At 35.0% G+C, this 17,919-nt stretch overlaps 1 protein-coding gene across 3 annotated transcripts in view; it reads left to right on the top strand.

Annotated features, from left to right (window-relative positions):
- Nucleotides 1–392: 392 nt before the first annotated feature.
- Nucleotides 393–17,919, top strand: part of LOC124369104 (solute carrier family 41 member 1) — a 46,319-nt gene continuing 28,792 nt past the window's right edge. The window contains exon 1 of one of the 3 annotated variants that reach the window (XM_046826847.1): nt 393–560. In XM_046826847.1, coding sequence (XP_046682803.1) covers nt 493–560 — 68 coding nt within the window. In that variant the 5' untranslated portion in view covers nt 393–492. Of the gene's footprint in view, nt 561–7,519; nt 7,686–11,036; nt 11,223–17,919 lie in introns of those variants that run through there. The other 2 variants (XM_046826846.1, XM_046826849.1) reach the window with 2 other exon arrangements.

Raw genomic sequence — 17,919 nt, 5'->3', positions numbered from 1 at the left:
AGTAAATTACAATAAATTTTAATTTCCTTAACCCCCCTCCACCCTCCCACAAATCATTGGTCAATTTACTCAGGAAGAAGTGTATAATTTACAAACTGTTAAATATGACAGTTCCAATTAATGGTAACAATGCGATAAAAATGATTATTTTTATTATTGGTAAGTGTCGGGCGAACACAGAGATAACAGTAATTTGTTAAGATCCCGAAAGGGAACAAATTAATACACTGTAACGATAACAAACACAATTAATCATGCTTGCATTTGAGCCATGTATAATTTATGAATGGTTTAAATAGGCGCCAGGCTGTTGCCAGTTACCACAGCCTCGCGTATTGAAATTTTATTGGCAGTGTTACTCTTGGTCTCGCGTCAACCGTCTCGACTTTTGAGTGTGAATGTACTGCACTTTGTTGTCTGAGCCCGACGCAGTACTTGCTGGGTCTGTACTAGTTGAGGTTAGGTCAGTACCAGTATCGCGATATCTTTAAAATGAAGTGGTTTTTCTGGAGAAAAGATAAAGCCATGGACGATAAGAAGAAAGAAGACGAAAATGTTGAGTATGTATATTTCTTTTCAGACATTGCTTAGTAAGATTTGGAATTTTCATCTTCCTTTGTTTGACATTTTAGGTTAGTTTAAACGCTTCTGCAGTTTAGATCAGCTGTTGAGTTAAACGGTGTTTTTGTTTTGAATAATTTTATAATGCACTTTTTAAAATATTATGAGACACAAACACGCTTGAAGTTAGACAGTGAATCGTATTTTTACGATTTTGTTATTCTTTATTCTGAACGCCTTTAAATACAATATACTCGTGAACTGTACTGTTACCAATCTCATTGTTTGAAGTATCAAAACGTTAACAGTATAATATGGTATAACGCGCACTTGTGATAACAATATACGTGCCATTGATAAATACCCCCACTCCTATTTGACCCTGAATGGCGTGGCTTCTAGTGTTGGGTCCAGGAAACTATTATTGTCTGCTCTTCTAATAATATATTTGCCGAACTTACAGCTGTGTCTAATTGTACACCCTAGCATGTTTGAGAACAGCAATAAAACTCAAATCAAGTTAAAAAGTACAGAATTAAATATTTGATATATTTTTTATGATTATAGCTGATGTATCTGATTTATTATTTAATAGTGTAGGCCTTTGCTAATTTATATTTCACCACAAACCTCTAGAGAATATGGGATACTGTAGTACAATACAATACAACAATGATCTGTACATGGGTGTACCTGGTGAGGGGGCATCTGCCTCCCCTTCTAAAAGCAATAAAAAAGTAATTAAATGATGATTAAGTGATCCTACAAAACAAAATTAGATAGGCAATGGTGAATAATCAGTTGTTTCTCATACTGAAATGGTTTTAATATCGAAAAGTTTGTATAGACACCAGTCCTAGTCATATAGATGAATCTGGTACACCAGCGACCATGGTTTGCTGTCCACCTAGTTCTGATTCTGGGTACACCTATGTCTATAAGTACTAAATTATAGGTCACTTATGAAGTAAATATTTGTATTAATGGTAAAAATAAAAATTAGCTGTTGGCCTGATTTTCTTTTGAGCTTCTGAGTATCCCATATTACGTAATGTTGGCAATAATATATATTACTCCCAGGAATAATGATAAATTGACTAAAATTTATAAGAAGCAGATGTTACATGCATTTTAGCACAGTCACATTTGTTATCTTATTTCTCATTATCATTTATTTACATTTTGTCACTCAGTCACTGTCATGGCATCTACAAATTAGAAGGTACTAATGTGTAATTTATTTGGGTTTTGTGGAAACATTTTTCAACTTTTAAATTACACCGTATTAAAGTATTTGTTTACAAGACTCTAAGGTCTGTAATTTTCTGATACATTTAACTATAATACTATGTTATTATTGTTAATGAATATTTATATTGTTTAGTTGTCCACACGCTTTAAACATCTTTTACAGAAGTCCCACGAGAAATTTACTAGCCTAAATTAAAATTATGTCAAATGTTTTGGTTCAAACCATATGTATCTGGCCCTCTGTTTATACCAGTATTTTGTAAGGCATCTTCACTTGTTTGCTACTGATTGAATTTTATTTAGGATTGCTTATTATACATAATTTATTCAGAAACATGTGTCAATGAATTTAACATAGGTAGTTTTATTAAATTTAATTAATTTAAGATGCACTATTCATAGTCCTTTGTTTAACCTACAAAATTAGTGTGCACTATTTTTAAATATTATTTTGCAGTTTGAATAATATTTTGCAAAAATCTTTAATGGAACACCTAACTATACCTCACTCGCCTAATTTTTTTTTAATATGTTATGCTATATTTGAGATCTATTCTGTAAAACATATGTGTTAAATTTTAAAAATACAATATTAAAGTACACTATATGGTTCGGCACACAATGTAGAACAGTGAGAATATTTGATATAGCTCCTTCACATGTATGGTATGCAATCTGTTTACACTGCAGTTTGTCAAATTTAATGGTATCTACAAACTGGAAGGCACAAAATATCATCCGATTGTTGCAAAATTAACATCTCATCAAAAAGTAAGAACAGTCTGGATTGTGATTGTTTTATGTTAGGTACCTATAATTCAGCGAATATTAATCATGGAAAATCTAAAAAGTGGCCTAAAAGGGGAAGTGGAAAAACTAATGTACTATTTATTCTTTGTTTCTGCATTGCGCGTATTAAAATTATAGGTACCGGTATTCATATTTTTGAATGAAATTTATGTTTTGAAAATCCCACTCACAGTAGTAAGATGTAAACATACTCAATTTATATGTACATATGGTCTACTAGAATTTTGAGTTTGAATTTGTTATTGTATTTATTTAATGAACAATTTTACAATGTGCTTTATTTATGCTTTGTTTTACACAAAGTACTGTGCAATGATTTTTTGTGTAAAAGACTAGGTTAATAAGTAAATATTGATTTGGTTTTAAATGGTTAAAAGTCTATGGGTTAATACAAGTTATCATCTTAATTATTTTTAACTTCAGTGATAAAACTGTTATGTAATTTGTTACGTTATATATTTTATTCTGTTGGTTTTTAACCCTTAAGTACACACTGGCGTGAGGTGTTTTCAGACCCCCACCTTGATAAATCTAGAGACAACAACAGGAAGGGGTTAGCTGCAATGTTACTATTCTCAGTAGTTACCAGTTAACTCATGTGCGATGTGTTTAAAGTGGTTTTCATGTTGCTCTGCTGCAGTGAAAAGAGGGTTTCAAAATGCCCTGAGGTGTCATTAGACCTCCGCACCAGTATATGTGTTTTGTTGCTATTGGAACTTCTCCATGCAATTAGTTATCATTGTAAAGTGATGTTGTTTTATTTGCTATTTTATTTAGAGTTTACGGTTTTGATAATGGATTCAGAAAAGAAAAAATAAGCCAGAATTAGGTAACATCTCTTAAGATATAGAATAAAGATAATAACTTTCTTACTGAGCCAGAATCAGTCATGATGAAGAGGACCATATCAGTGCTTCTGACCACGACACTAATTCTACTACAGATAAACATGAGGAAGGAAATTGTATTTGCAATGGTAAAACCAAAAGCTATGAGGTAATCCGCCTCTGCTCATATTTCAAAATATATATGGTAGTAAAAAAAAGGATTTCACAAGTTCATTGGAGGAAGGAAACACCAACAGAGCAATTGTGAAGAGAAGGAGAGTTTAATGCCTAGTGTGACCAAGGAACAGGGACATAAAAATAAGTGCTTCCTGTGTTCCTTCCTGTGTAATAAACTGAATCAGAGTTAGGACTAATCGTATTCTGCGTAAGTAATTCATTAATTTTCTCCAGTGATTCTGCATACTTTTGATATTTTGCTCTTAATTATAAGCAATAAATTTGATAAATTAAACAAATGAATACAAATTAAACATCTGGTGTACAGTTGTAAACAACAAAGGCATAGTTTAAATTTTCCAAAATTTACCTGCAGTCTTGTACCAGTTCACAGCCGAGTCGCACGGTAAGCCTACCAAACGTGGTTGTAATGTTTAACAAAATTTTAATTCCGTGTTCGTGTTTGTGGTGTTAATTTATGACGACGCCCAGTGCCTAATGATTTACCGTTTGTAGTACTGTCTTGACAATGGTGTTTTAAAATCGAAACGCGTAAGCACAATATTGATTTTGGACTGCTGACTAAAGGTCTTTAAAAACCTATTTAAATACTGCAATAATTACATACAACCTACATTATGATTAAATCACATTAATATTTAACAAAGTATATTAGTAACGTTTATAAAAAATTTATTAAAAGACCACCGTGACAGTAATGGTGTCACAAATAACCATGGTCAACCATGGCACTTAAGGGTTAGAATTTATTGGTGTTGAAGTAGGTTTCTATTAGGTTTTCTATAGGTTACTAAGCACTAACTGTTTCCGTTCTATGATACACATTCCCAATGCTTTTTTCCATAACAATATGGTTGTAATTTTTTCTGCCTGCTTTTTGGATAAGACGTTTTCTTTTTGTTTATTAAGCAACACATCGATTGATGAGGAGTTTTCTTCATTAGAAGGAAAACTACCAAACGATTCTGAACTTTGAGTGTGGCACGTTGAGGCCCGATGTGCTTTGAAATACTCACTAGCCTTGTTCCAACTTTTAAATCCCGTTGTAACAAAAGCTTGATCTGTGTTTTTAGAGAAAAAAATGTCAATGAAACAAAAACTGAATCTGCCATGGGACAGTGTTACACATTGACTTTAGGTTGATATGAGCCGCGATGTAACACCTATCATACCTCTCGATTCTATTTGAAGGAATTCCTCGAATACGTTCGTCAGAGTGGGGAGATAGTTTTGGTCCAAGGCTTGGGGTCGATGATGATGCCTCGTCCTGAATTGCAGTCACATCACAACGGTGTTATTATCAATATTAAAACTTTTCACTTAAAGAAAAAAAAACTTATTAGCAGGTACCTGTGCACCTGTGGCACCCCCCACCTGTGCGCACACCAGTGCATGAAACGTGAATTTATATCGAAGTTGCGTGTGAAATTATATTATTCTCAGAAGATCTTATCATATCTTGGAGCGGTTTTAATATGCAGTTATTGTTACTGAATATTCTGCTATCATGATACTAAAAATGCTAAATATTACTACTCTTCCAAGTTAGCTACTTAAACTCGCCTGGTTCTATTGAAATGTAACCACTATCATCAACTCGCAACGGTTCCAATTGAAATTGCTTTATAGACATGGCGGTAACGTTAATCGCATATTCAATATTTCGAGTCCGACTAAGACGCTGAAAATCTTCTCGATTGCCAAAGATACCAGAGCAGTGAGAAAAGAACTAGTGGTCATCCTCTGTCTCGAGTGTCGGGTCGGGTCTCCCCACAGTACCTATTCCCAACCATTAGATGACGAGTGTGACTGAACGCTGCTGTCTAAAAGTTGCAAAAATACCTGTTCCGTTTAAGGCTTTATGAACTACTTTCCACAAGAGTGGTTCCGTAGTGTTCATTCTGGTCCAAGTCAGTTGTAATGTAGATACATCCTTACTTCATTCGGTACTTTTTTGTTATACGGAGGACACACCGTCTCTATCTACTATTTGTTACTAGGCTATATGAGCAGATAAATACATACGTACTTATTGTAAGTATTAAAAGTTAAAGTTGACCTTTACGAGCGCTTAAGTGATCTGACCTAGAATTTAGGTACTATCTTCAGGAATTTGCCAGAATTGCGGGATGGCGCAATAGAAACCCGCATTGATGGCTGGGGACATTTCCGATCGTTACTTTCCCGACCTCAGATCACGTGCCCTTATGTCGGAAAATTTGGACGATCTCGAATGCAATCTGAGGCGAAATGTTTTACTTCTTGCATAATAAAAAATCCTCGAGATAGTGCCTAAATTCAAACTCAGATCACGTGAGCGCTCTTAAAACTTAAAGTTAAGTTTTAACTTTGGTACTATTAGTAAAATATTTATCATAGCCTTATCACGTATTAACAAGTAGTAGATAGAGTGGCCTCCGGATTATACCAAAGTACCCTTCATTCATTCTATCTTCATTATGATAGTTGTCTAGTTTCTTGTTTATTGTTTTGAGCGGAAAGAAATGCAGTTCGGCAAGTCGCATGACATTGTGCTTTCTAAATGAACGTACTCTAAATCCAAGTCTCCATGATAAAATTAAGTTATTAGTTATTGATATGTATATTGACTGTTATTCGAAATTTGCATGATTACTCAGCAAACATGTTTCTTTCTCGTCGTGTTCGCATCTTTGATAAAGCGCGGCCGGCGGCGCGGCGCTCCCTTCTTCCTCTGTCCCGTCAGCGACCCTGTCTAATCGCCCCTCTCAACTAGTCCCTACCCCCTTCTCGTTGAGATTCAAATATTTAGAGAAACGTTCTTTGTTAAAACCTGCCTTAGTCGTACATATACATTAAGTTACGGCGTACACTTACATTTTAAAACAATGTTTAGTTTACAGTTTTAAGTGAGTAAGAAAAAGTCACTCACTTATTGTTCTGACATAATGCTTATAAGTAGTAGTAAAACGAAAGCAGTTCTTGTGTCAAAGAACAATAACATCCATATACTCGTAGAATTTCGTTCGTCGTGGTTACTGGGAGTGTTCTAAACTCCAGTACTTAATAATGTTATTAGTAAAGTTACACTAGCAGTTCTTTCTTACAAGCTTCATGTTTTGATTGGCGATACACATATCTCCTTGTGAACCCGGACGCGCAACAATAATTCGACTAAAAATAATATTTAATTGAATTTTAAAACATAAAAAGGCGTGTAGGAATACATTACACCTGCATGTTAAAATAGTAGGAGTTTGTTTGAAATCTCGATTTAGATTTAATTTATGGTTACATTTGAGAAGATTCTTTTATGAAGTTTAATTGAAGACCTTTATAAAGATACGGATCGTGTAATTTATGAATCATCTAATGTGATTATCAGTCAATCAGAAGTCGTCCTAACTGTTTTGACGTGGCTGCGGTTTATCTTAAAACATTATTTTGGGTAAAATAAGAAAAACCCCTGTTGGTATTCAACAGTTGCAACCAGAGTTGAGACATCAGTGTGACGAACTCTTGCACTGGCTACTGGCAATCGTGTTTTATCATAATCTACGTGTACAGGAATGAAGTAAAAGTGATTAGATAACGTACCAACCATAAAAGGAATCTAATCGTGTCGTATGTTTCACTCGGTTTATCGTTGCTAACAGGTTATCTGCTAGGGTAAAGATAGTTAGGACTAATATGATGTGTAATCGGATATTTCTCATTTGTTTCAACTACAACTCACTCTTCAATTAATTCCCGCGACTAATTGATCAATACTAGATTACTGCATAACAACCTCATTACAACAATTGGAGTCGCTTCAGAGCGGACTGCGTTATCGGTGACTCTTGGGTGATAACCCTATAGCTATCTGAGGTTTCTGGCAGAAGTAGCTGAGAACAGCATCAGTGCCTCGGTATCGGGAAATGTGTGGTGTCAGTGGGACGATGAGGCGGGTAGTAACAAACGAGTGTTCGGGCAAAGCGCGACCATGAAGCTCAAAAGAACGATGAAACGCCAAACTAGCATGGCATTCGAGACACTTTTCACGGTCGTTTCCGAAAGGTAGGTGCTATTCGACTCTGAACTCTGTAATTTTCAGGAAAAGTCTTATTTACTGTGAGTACTTTTAGTATTCACTCTTTTGAACGGCGTTTTAGAGATTGTTCAGTTATGTTTGTTCAATTTTTAGAAAAAGTGTACACGTTTTGTTTGAACAAATCAACATTTAAAGGTGCACATACACATACACATATAAGCAGGGGGTATGGACAAGAGTTCAAAGTTTGATCTCGGTGGAGTTCTCACCCACAGCACCGAGCGCCACTATCTATCATCGTGCAAATACGCAAACATTTATCTCGTATTGTGATGTTTCGAACACAATCTTTTTAACGTGTGAAATAAAATACAGTGTAACTAAATCAACACACTTCAAACCTGTTGCCAATAATCTGAAAGTTGAGTGAAAAAGAGGAATTGCCGCCCTAAACAATTTAAAATAACAAATTAGTCATCCCCACCAAAACATTATCACTATTTACCGAGGTCTTGTTAAAATCTGAAGCCACTGTGATGTCTCTATGGTGCGCGAGTACACCTTCATAATCAATTCACATTGAGAACCGACCAAAACCACAGTGTCAACATTTGTGGCGTATTATAATGTTAACTGTCAATTTTTTTCTGCATATACATGTACATTTTCTAATTTGAATATCGCATTTCATTTTGAAATATTGGGGTCTCTCTGAAAATGCGCTAACATGAAGTGCTCAACTATACGTATTGTTTTGTGAACAACTTCTCAAAATGTTAAATAAATTGATCAGTTAGTTCTACTATTTAAATAGAGACCATATATGCCATTTTATATTTTTAGCGGTAATGGCTTATTTTACAAGCGGCACTATATAACCTGAGGTTCGCCCCCTAAAATACTGGCCTACTGGACCAAACTTCGGAATACACAATCTGGATACTCGTCAGATACTAGTAGAGCTACCGGCGAACCAAACTGCTGAGGCCAGAGCTGTTCTCCAAGCACAACAAACTGTCTTGTGCAGGGCCGCTGACATTCGGGACTCACTTATTGTAGCAAAACGTAGAATTTCGTCATAACTGCACTCTGATTCGGGAAAAGCAATCTTAATTGAAAATTCACAAAAATATACGTTTTCCAACACACGTACATCGCATCAAAACATAAAAAATTAAATTCTTGACATATTTTAGATGGCTGTGGAGAACAATATTCAGTCATTAGATGTAAATCAGGGTTTTGTATGAAACAGAAAACTTAGGTTAGGTTTAGGTCACGACACTGCCCATGTGAGCCTTTGAACTAAAATGTGATAACCATATGTCTGTGGGATTCTTAAGTGTGAAACACGTATCAACGTTTGTAAAATTGTGTCTTTTGTTAGTTTGAAATTTTCAGCAGCGTATTCTTTTATTTGCATATAACTAACTATTATTTGAAAACAATGTATTTTTGAGTTATGAACCACTTTATATTAATTTGTAGGATTTTATGTTATTTCTAGATAACAAAGAAAATTACTTGTACATTTAAGGCAATCTCATTTGTCAAACCAATTTTGATTGAGTAAATGTGTTTGTGTTTATCGAAAATGGAGTTCTATCCTTAAATGTACACTGGTAAAACATATTATCCATGTTATCTAAACTGGTAAAACACTGTTCGTTAACTCGCAGATAATTCCGAAGATATATTGCGACTAGTTATGTCCAAGATGTCCCATTCTAACGTTTAACTCATAATCTTTGTCCTGCATCTTTTGTAACTCGACTTCTTCTTCTAAAGGGTGGCCTATTGCCATGCACTTAAGCCTAAAGGGCCTTTTGCGCACCCCGGAAGTATAAAATTAAGTCAATTAGTTTACGGTTTCAGCAGTTCTACAAACCGCCGAAAACAACCGATCAGATCCTCCTGGGGAAATTCACCACCCTTGTCCAGACTACCAAAGATGGCGTAGCGCTCCCTTGCTATTGCAGGACAGTCAAAGAACAGGTGTTCAACAGTTTCCTTCTGCTCGTCACACATTCTACAGAGCGGATCCTCCTGGAGAAAGTCGACTCTGTGAAAAATGCTCTCTCAAGTGACCATGTCCTGTAAAACCCAGAAAACAGACCCACTTAAGGAGAGAAGGTCAAACGCCACCCAGAACGGTCACTGTAGGACCGGGGCTCAAACCCGGATGCCACCTCCATCTTCTGTGTACAGCGTGAACTCATATCGAGACAGCCCCATAGGATTCACACCTAGAAATACCACAGAACGGTTGAGATGCTGATCATGTTAGGTGCTGAGCCCAAGTTGGCAAGGGCAGCAGCTCTTTCATTCCCAGACTAAAAAAACTTTCTCGAATACTAACAAGGATCTTTTATTTATTTACAAAACTAGAACCATGACGAAAGAGCCCCTACAAAGGGTAAATTACAAATGTCTGATGTTTCATATAGATGTTTGAGGAGCTATTTTGAAACAGAGTGTTATACTTCCACCCAGATTGTCTGTTTGGAGGTTTAGTCCCTGTATTGTTGGGGGTTCAACCGAAGAGATAATGGTTTTATCCGAGTTGTCATTGCTGCATAAAAAATTAGAAGAGCGAACTGTTGCAATTTTACCCAACTTTGAACAAGGTGAAGGGAACGACTTCCTAAAATGTTGTAGAATGTGTAGTATTGTAACAAAAAACATGTACTGGTCAAGATTATCCATATTGGGAACAATTGGTACGTACTGAAAATGGGCCAGTTGAGAGCGGAACCTTAACAGAGATTTAGGCGGCAAAACTAATACCTTCTGACACACTTTTAGAGTGACTGATGATAATCCTTTGGATACTATCGCGTTCGCTAAATGTGGATTCGTCTATTTACAACATATCAAACACGATTTAACTTTACTTGTGATTCCTCTGTTACACCCGAGTTCCGCTTTGTAACAATCCACGTTCGTAGGCGTTAACCAGTGGCAATTGACGATTTGACTGAAAGGCTTAACAGTGTGATAAAATTATTTTAATATTATATTTTACCAAACGTATAATTAAAATGACAAAATCTGTGCACAGTCTGTATTATTTTCAATATTGAGTTGTCTGTTATTTTTGTGTACAGTACGGTAACACTTATTGAAACTGTAGGCTCATATAAGGTTGATTATAATAAGGTCCAAACATCAGCAGAATAGCACACAGAAGTAATTTGCGAGTTAACTGTACTACGTGCGTAAGAAAACAATAAACAGTTATCGGAAATAGTTGCAGCGCAAACCCCATTAACTCCCACTACACCCACTCCCACTCCTGGAAGTAGGAAAAGAAGGCACAAAAAGGTTAGACGGTGTAGAGGTAGGTAAGGAGGAGTAGAGGTAGTGTGGGAAGTGGTGGTACGCACACCCCTCACCAGTCGCGCCACGTGTCTATCGATTCAGCCGAGTTAGGAACCACATCGATTGTGCAGTACCCGACACCTCCCCCCGTTTCCTACCCTGACACATCAGCTGTTCGGACCGCGGCATACTGCTACAGCATCGCGGCTCACGTGCGGGTGCCACCGCCTGCTTCTCGGATGGTAAAAGCTTTCTATAATCGTACTTATAAAGTATTTTGCTAAACTAAATTATATAATTTTGAGATTTTTCAGGTTAGATGATCAGGGAATAGTTTATATCTTGTCCTTAGCTGCATCGACGTGCCCTACCATATTTTGAGGTTAGGTTTTCCAGATGCTACTAAAATATTCTGCTTATATAATTTAATAAAATCAAATGTGTACTTACAATATACAATAGTTTTTAGTTCATATTAGTATATAACTTTTTCAGCTGACTGCTAACGTCTAGTACATGTATTATAATGCGATAAACAGGTTCAGATATCGGCCCTCCAGAGCCCCATCCCTTCCCATTCAGAGCTGTCCCTTCATTTCGTGTTACACAACCACAACACGCAGTGCTGATTTTCTCTTTAACATTTCGAAGAAAACCCTAATAAATGGGCATTGATAATGATCCTCATTTGATATTTTGATTTTGCGTTTAAGGGTTTAAGATGATTTTCGTCAGTAGAAACTGCAAGAGCATGATTCACAATTTTTGGACAAATTGATTTGTATAAATGCTTTACATAAGAATCTATTACATAATGCTTTACGGATTCCACAAGTATTTATCTCTATTTTCAGTCTGCACTGCATTCTAAGATCTATATGATAACGTACGTATAAAACACCACGGGGTGAATAATAAATTGCGTATTACTAGGAATATGATAATTGGCATTTAAATTTTTAACACATAATAATTTAATGATTTATTATATTATCAACATTCTTTGAAAAACGCGTAAAAATATAATGATTATTAAACTAAACTTTCTTACTGCATACAAAAATACTTGTATGCAAAAATTGTTTCAAAACAATAATTTTTCAACCAGGTTTCAACTTTTAGTTTGTATTAATTCAGGATGAAATATAAGTTACTACATTATAATTACTGTAGGCAATGTTTTATATTCGTGCAATAAATTATGCACAATACAATATGGTACATAGAAACCTTTTTTCAGACCTTGTTGTACTTTTTTATGAGAAATAAGTCAAAAATATATTTAGCGCTTATCAGTTCATGTTATGAAGTACAGTTAAATATGAGCAGCCTCACAAGTTTCACTAAGTATCTCACTCAATAAATAAAATATAAGTTCTTTTTAGACATTGCAAGTTTACTCAGAATTACTAGCATAAGTCAAGCTAAATAGGCATTTTATTACAGTAAATAAAAAATCTGTTATTAAAAAAGGTTATACATATGTAAATAATAATAAAAAAATAAGTAACTATGGATAATAAAGGCAATCAGCAATACATTACTCATTCAAATGTGCAGTTGGTTGTCATTGACAGCTGATTTTTATAGAAATATAGAAAATTGCACCACCGATTGTTTTATTTTATTTCGATTCTTTTGGTAAGTGTTAGTGAAAGTTTCATTACGTTTTATATGTTATAATAATTAATTTGTGGACTTAAGTATAATAGGACGATTAAATTTTATGCAGATATTTTGGCGCCTGTATATACACACGTCGGAATCGAAAGGGTTAAGTGGAGAAAGAATCTTTTAATGTCCTGAGGCAATATGAGTCATAAGCAAAGCCCGCCTCTAAAACCTCCTTCCATTTCTTCCTTAGATAATACGCAATAGAATGTTAATTTTTGTTCTTTAATTGATTTCATAAAAACATTTTTTTATGAAACTCAACAATTGCGATAAAATTTATATTCATGATTCACATACCCCATGTGAAATTAATTAAAACACAATGGATTATTTACAGACCATATTTTACGTGTAATACCTGAGGAAACTTTATTTGATACGTCATGTTTCTCTTTGGTTTGTACTAAATAAAATTATGGGCACGATCATCCAAACTATGAACTAAAACAAAGCTTTAAGCCATGACCAGAAACTTGTTACGCTGTTGTCAACTATCCCCCTTGCATACAGTCCGGGATTTCGTGTAGGGTAGGCAAACCGAGGAGATGGCGGCACTCCGGACAGGGTGAGAGACAGAGATGGTGAGAGAGAATAACAAGCGAAGTCATTAATTAGGTCACCTGAGAACTAAGCGCGGGACTACAGATTTTCACCGTGGGAATTGGCTATGATTAACTTAATTTCATCTGTGCCGCTGCCCTTCGTGCAGTCGTATTCAAGATTACGTTAAACGAATATGCCGTTTACTGCAACCTTCCTACTACGAGGGCTGTGAGCTGGATAACGAATTTAGGGTTCTCATTTGGAAATGGTCATCTTTAAAAAAACTAAAACGAGACGATTCAAGCAAGGTAAGTTAAAACATAAATGCTGCCAAACGCGTGTATACTATTGGGTCCGTGCAGGCCAACGGGAGCGTAAAAATTAAAAATCAACAACCGTCGCTGTGTCTGATGCGTGATGTAATAGAACAGTGTGAATGAATTAGTATTGCTTTATGTTTACGTGATTTATGAACGTATAAGTAGCAGTACCACTTAGTGCAAATATAACTTTGGCTTTTGTTGTAATTATTGTTCATCAATAATATCGATTATTAATATGAGTGTTATCCCCTGGTTTAACTTTACATTTTAACACGCCACTTTTTAAATTCCAATGTAAAGTTTTATAACTTGAGTTTGTCCACTTATTATTTTTTTGGTCTCTGTGGCATCCAACAAATCCGCTAAGACAATAATTGTTGCTGCTATGTAGTTAATGTCCTAAGAGTTGTTGGATTGGTCGACTCGTGCTAAAATTAGAAAACCCGGTTGTTTCTTAAGAACTAATGTACCTAAATTTACCTATAAGAGCCGTCCAAACCTGAGGTGCCAATCATTTTACTTACTGTTTAATTAGAAATCTTAATGTAATTTTATCTGCCGAGTGCGTATATACAATATTGAGACTACATCACTGCATCCCGTGAAGCTATTGGTGGTGACGCCATCTGGTGACATATCGGTGTTCTATAAACTGTCGCTTACAGAAAACTAGTCATGCTCTGACACATATGGTTACTTGTTATTATTTCACTTTCATCAAGTCACTCAGTAAAAGAACAAATTGAACATGGTTAAACATACGTTAAATATGTCGCAAACTAGATGCAATATAACGTTTTTCATATATAGATTTCTGCAATTCCTGATTTATTAGGTAAACCTGTAATTATTTTGTGTCATTCCAGTGCGTTTTATAACATTTCAATTTGTTCTGAAATAAGAGGATATCAGTGCCGTATCCAGGGTTTAAATTGTTGCCGGGTAGGGGGAGGGCTAACCCATTATTTCATGGGGGAGGAAACAGATAAATATATTCCTTATTATTATATATTTAGTACTTTATACGTGATTGGAAAGTGTGGACCTACACTTCGAGAAACGGCTGTAGTAAAACTACCTTAAGTGTTGTACTATAGAGCAGTGTCAGTCCTCAAACACTTTCAAGCTTTTATTGTAGACGGCATGATTTATGGTAGATGTATTATTTTAAGTATACGTTCAAATCGTTTTACTTCTGAAGTGTTTAATTTTTACAACTAAGATTTTTTTTTGCACATTGATATTTTTCAATTATATATCTTCCACTATTCTGCGACCAATAAGAGATTTAAGATTACGGTGTTTTGGGTTTTACATTTTCGGGGCTAAAATCAAGATGGCAAGTACAGCTGGCTCTAGAATAGATTGGATTAAATTATCTCTTCTACCACATGTCTCTTCGTCATCTATTTAGTGAAGCGCATGCAGTGAGTTACGTCCATCTAGTAGATTGCGAGTTTATAGTTATGTGATATTTACTTTTCTCTAATGTGATGCTTCTGCCGGTCCCTTATGGGAGTATTTCAGCGTCGGGTTCTAGCAATCACGGGATAAGTTTTACTCATTGGGATTCACGTTCGTTTCACATTCCCGAACTCATGTTAGGTACATTAACAGATATACTTTTATTCATATGAATATCATCGACATTCGTGTAAAAGTCTTCATAGTTTAACAAATAAATGCATTAGCCTACTATACCACTAGTGTATGACTTGGTATAATATCGCCGAGCTGAACCGAACCACAACTTTATTTAGTGGTTTTCGTTCCCTATTTGTTAAGATTGAATTAAGCCAATGTTAATTTATCACTATTAAATCAATAATTGTGTTTTAATTTCAATTTGTTTTAACATTCAAAGGGAATGTAATGTACAGTTTCATTAAACACAAGTAGAATTAAAGTTATTGTTGAAATAATACAATTTTATTACTTTTATCGTGAATTTGATAAGAACCCCGATCTCGGATTTCTCTTCTGAACACGCCGCTGAGTCATGCTTATGCATTTATTTCATGTGGGAACCAATTCAAGATGAAAAGATTTGTAATTTTATACCTTATTTTAGTTTGTTTCAAAATATTAAGATATATTAAAAGTGTTGGGGACATAGTATGTTAAGTTGATGGTCTCTGGGTCAAATAACTTTTTCAGAACCTAGTTGCAGGTCAAAATTTAGTATTAATTTCATTTTAGTTCGATACTCCGTTTCATTTCCTTTAGAAATTTACAAATTTCTGGTTGTTACAGATGTTGGCTTTCTCAAAACCTTGATACATTATCGAACTAAAGAAGAAGACATCTCATATTTTAATTTAAACGTTTCAACGTTCTAAACAATAAAAAATTTGTTCCAAAGATAAAGAATCTATAGCACTATGCAGCCACATGGACGATACTAGAGTTGTATTTAGCACTCTACATTTTGTTTCTATTTCATCCATTATTGAACTCCGTATTTGATGTATTCATCAAAACGTTAAACATATATGGTACTGTACTTTTCAGGAATGCTCGGTAAAACCGGAGTCGATTCTTTTATATATGAGGGCTTCAAGACGGATGTACTGGACAATAACAATAACAACTGCTCTTATCTAACAGATAGCTGTAGTTTTGTTTATTCTGAAGCTAGGGATTTTTATCTCTTGCGTTCGTGGTACGTATATCATTTGCCATCATTTAGCTGCCATTATAATCTCTAGCACTTGACACTTTCTTGGAATACGAGTATTAATAAACGATGGAATGGCTATCTGCGCTGAACCGTATGCAGATTTATTCACTCTTTGTAGGATATCATTATGCTACGTTTGTTTGCTTTGAACAATCTTCATCGAAACATAAATTTAAATATTAAACAAAAAATAAAATAAACAATATTTAAAAAAAGTATATTCAAGTTAAACTATACCTGTGTCTAAATTTTCCATGCTAACATCGCGTAGTTGCATTAAGTCAGTTTGGTTCAGAAGGACGAAGACATTTTCTGTTTGGTTTAATTTAATATTTATTGAACAATTCTATTGTTTATTTACGTTAAGTAAAAGGGTTTCCGTTAATAAAATAACAATTAGGTAGGAATTCCTGGTTTTAATGACTTTGTATTTATTTATTTATTTAATATATACGGCAATACACCATTTCACATCTGCATCATAAATAGCCTAACCAAGAAGAAGAGAGTGTGTGTTATTGGTTTGCAACACACTTGTAAATATCTTGTCAATGCAAGTTCTTTTTTTCTGGCAACTATTAGGATTTCACATGCTCCGATAAAGATCGAGAATGAGTATTTTGTTCTAGAAACTTCTTCTTAAATATTAATATATCAATAATATAACAACATATTGATATGGTTAAGGGTGTAAAAGAGGACTCAGTTTCATGATATCCCCTTCTCGAGCTAAGCGTGGAATGGCTCCTTTATTCTTTACGAAATCGTGACTACTTGAGTCTAATTCATGAGGATATTTTAAGAAACAATCTTCTGCCTAGTTTCTGTGCCATGTATTAGCACCGAAAACAGAAGTAGAAAGATATCTTCAATTCCGTTTCTGAAGTCATTAATGTGGTGAAACTACAAAAAAGTCACGACCTGAGTGCCTATAAAAGCAACAAAGGGCATGGCTAAACTTAATACTCTTAAAATAACTTTTAATATGATATAGGCCTAGTTGCTTAATAATTAAATTGCTTTTTCAATTTAATTGCTTTTTTGATTGTAAAAGCGGGCATTTCTCTCGCAACTGAAAAGCTACATAACCTAATGTATAAGGGTTTATATCTGAATTCATTAACACGTAATCAGATTAGGAAGTACAATTTGTGTAGCAATTTGTTTTAGTTTCATTTCATTTCTTTCTTTTGAACGGTTAAAACTATTGCACTAAATGTTGCACAATTGCCCGTTCCTACAGCGCAAAACAAACTAATTTGGAACCGATTTATATCTTAACAAACGTGTAACCATTTCTCTTCTCAGAAGTATAAAATATTATCTCTTTAAAAGATTAGTTTGGCTCAAAATACGCTTTAATCGTCTTGGGTGATTGTAACCAAACCCTGGTGTAGTACATCCTGAAAACATTCTAACCCGTAACAGCCTAGTAGTGCCATATGGACACATTAGTATACACAGCATTTACTCCCCAGTGTGGTACTCTCACTCTGTACCTGGGCTGATAAGAGGAAATTTTCCAAACATTTGTGCAAATGACTTTGCTGCTATTAAAACAAAGGTAACCGGATCAGTTCAAAAACTTTGGAGTGCCCTAGCTGCGCTACAAAATGCTTATTTTGACATCAAGAGTACACCCCAGAAATTTGTCGCATGGCTTCAGATACCCTGTACACCTGCAGATTGGTGGCTTCTTGAAACGTGAGACTGCTAAGC

Source organism: Homalodisca vitripennis, chromosome X (assembly GCF_021130785.1).
Source record: "Homalodisca vitripennis isolate AUS2020 chromosome X, UT_GWSS_2.1, whole genome shotgun sequence".
In the NCBI taxonomy this organism is placed as follows: domain Eukaryota; kingdom Metazoa; phylum Arthropoda; class Insecta; order Hemiptera; family Cicadellidae; genus Homalodisca; species Homalodisca vitripennis.
This window is presented reverse-complemented; position numbering and strand designations above follow the sequence as displayed.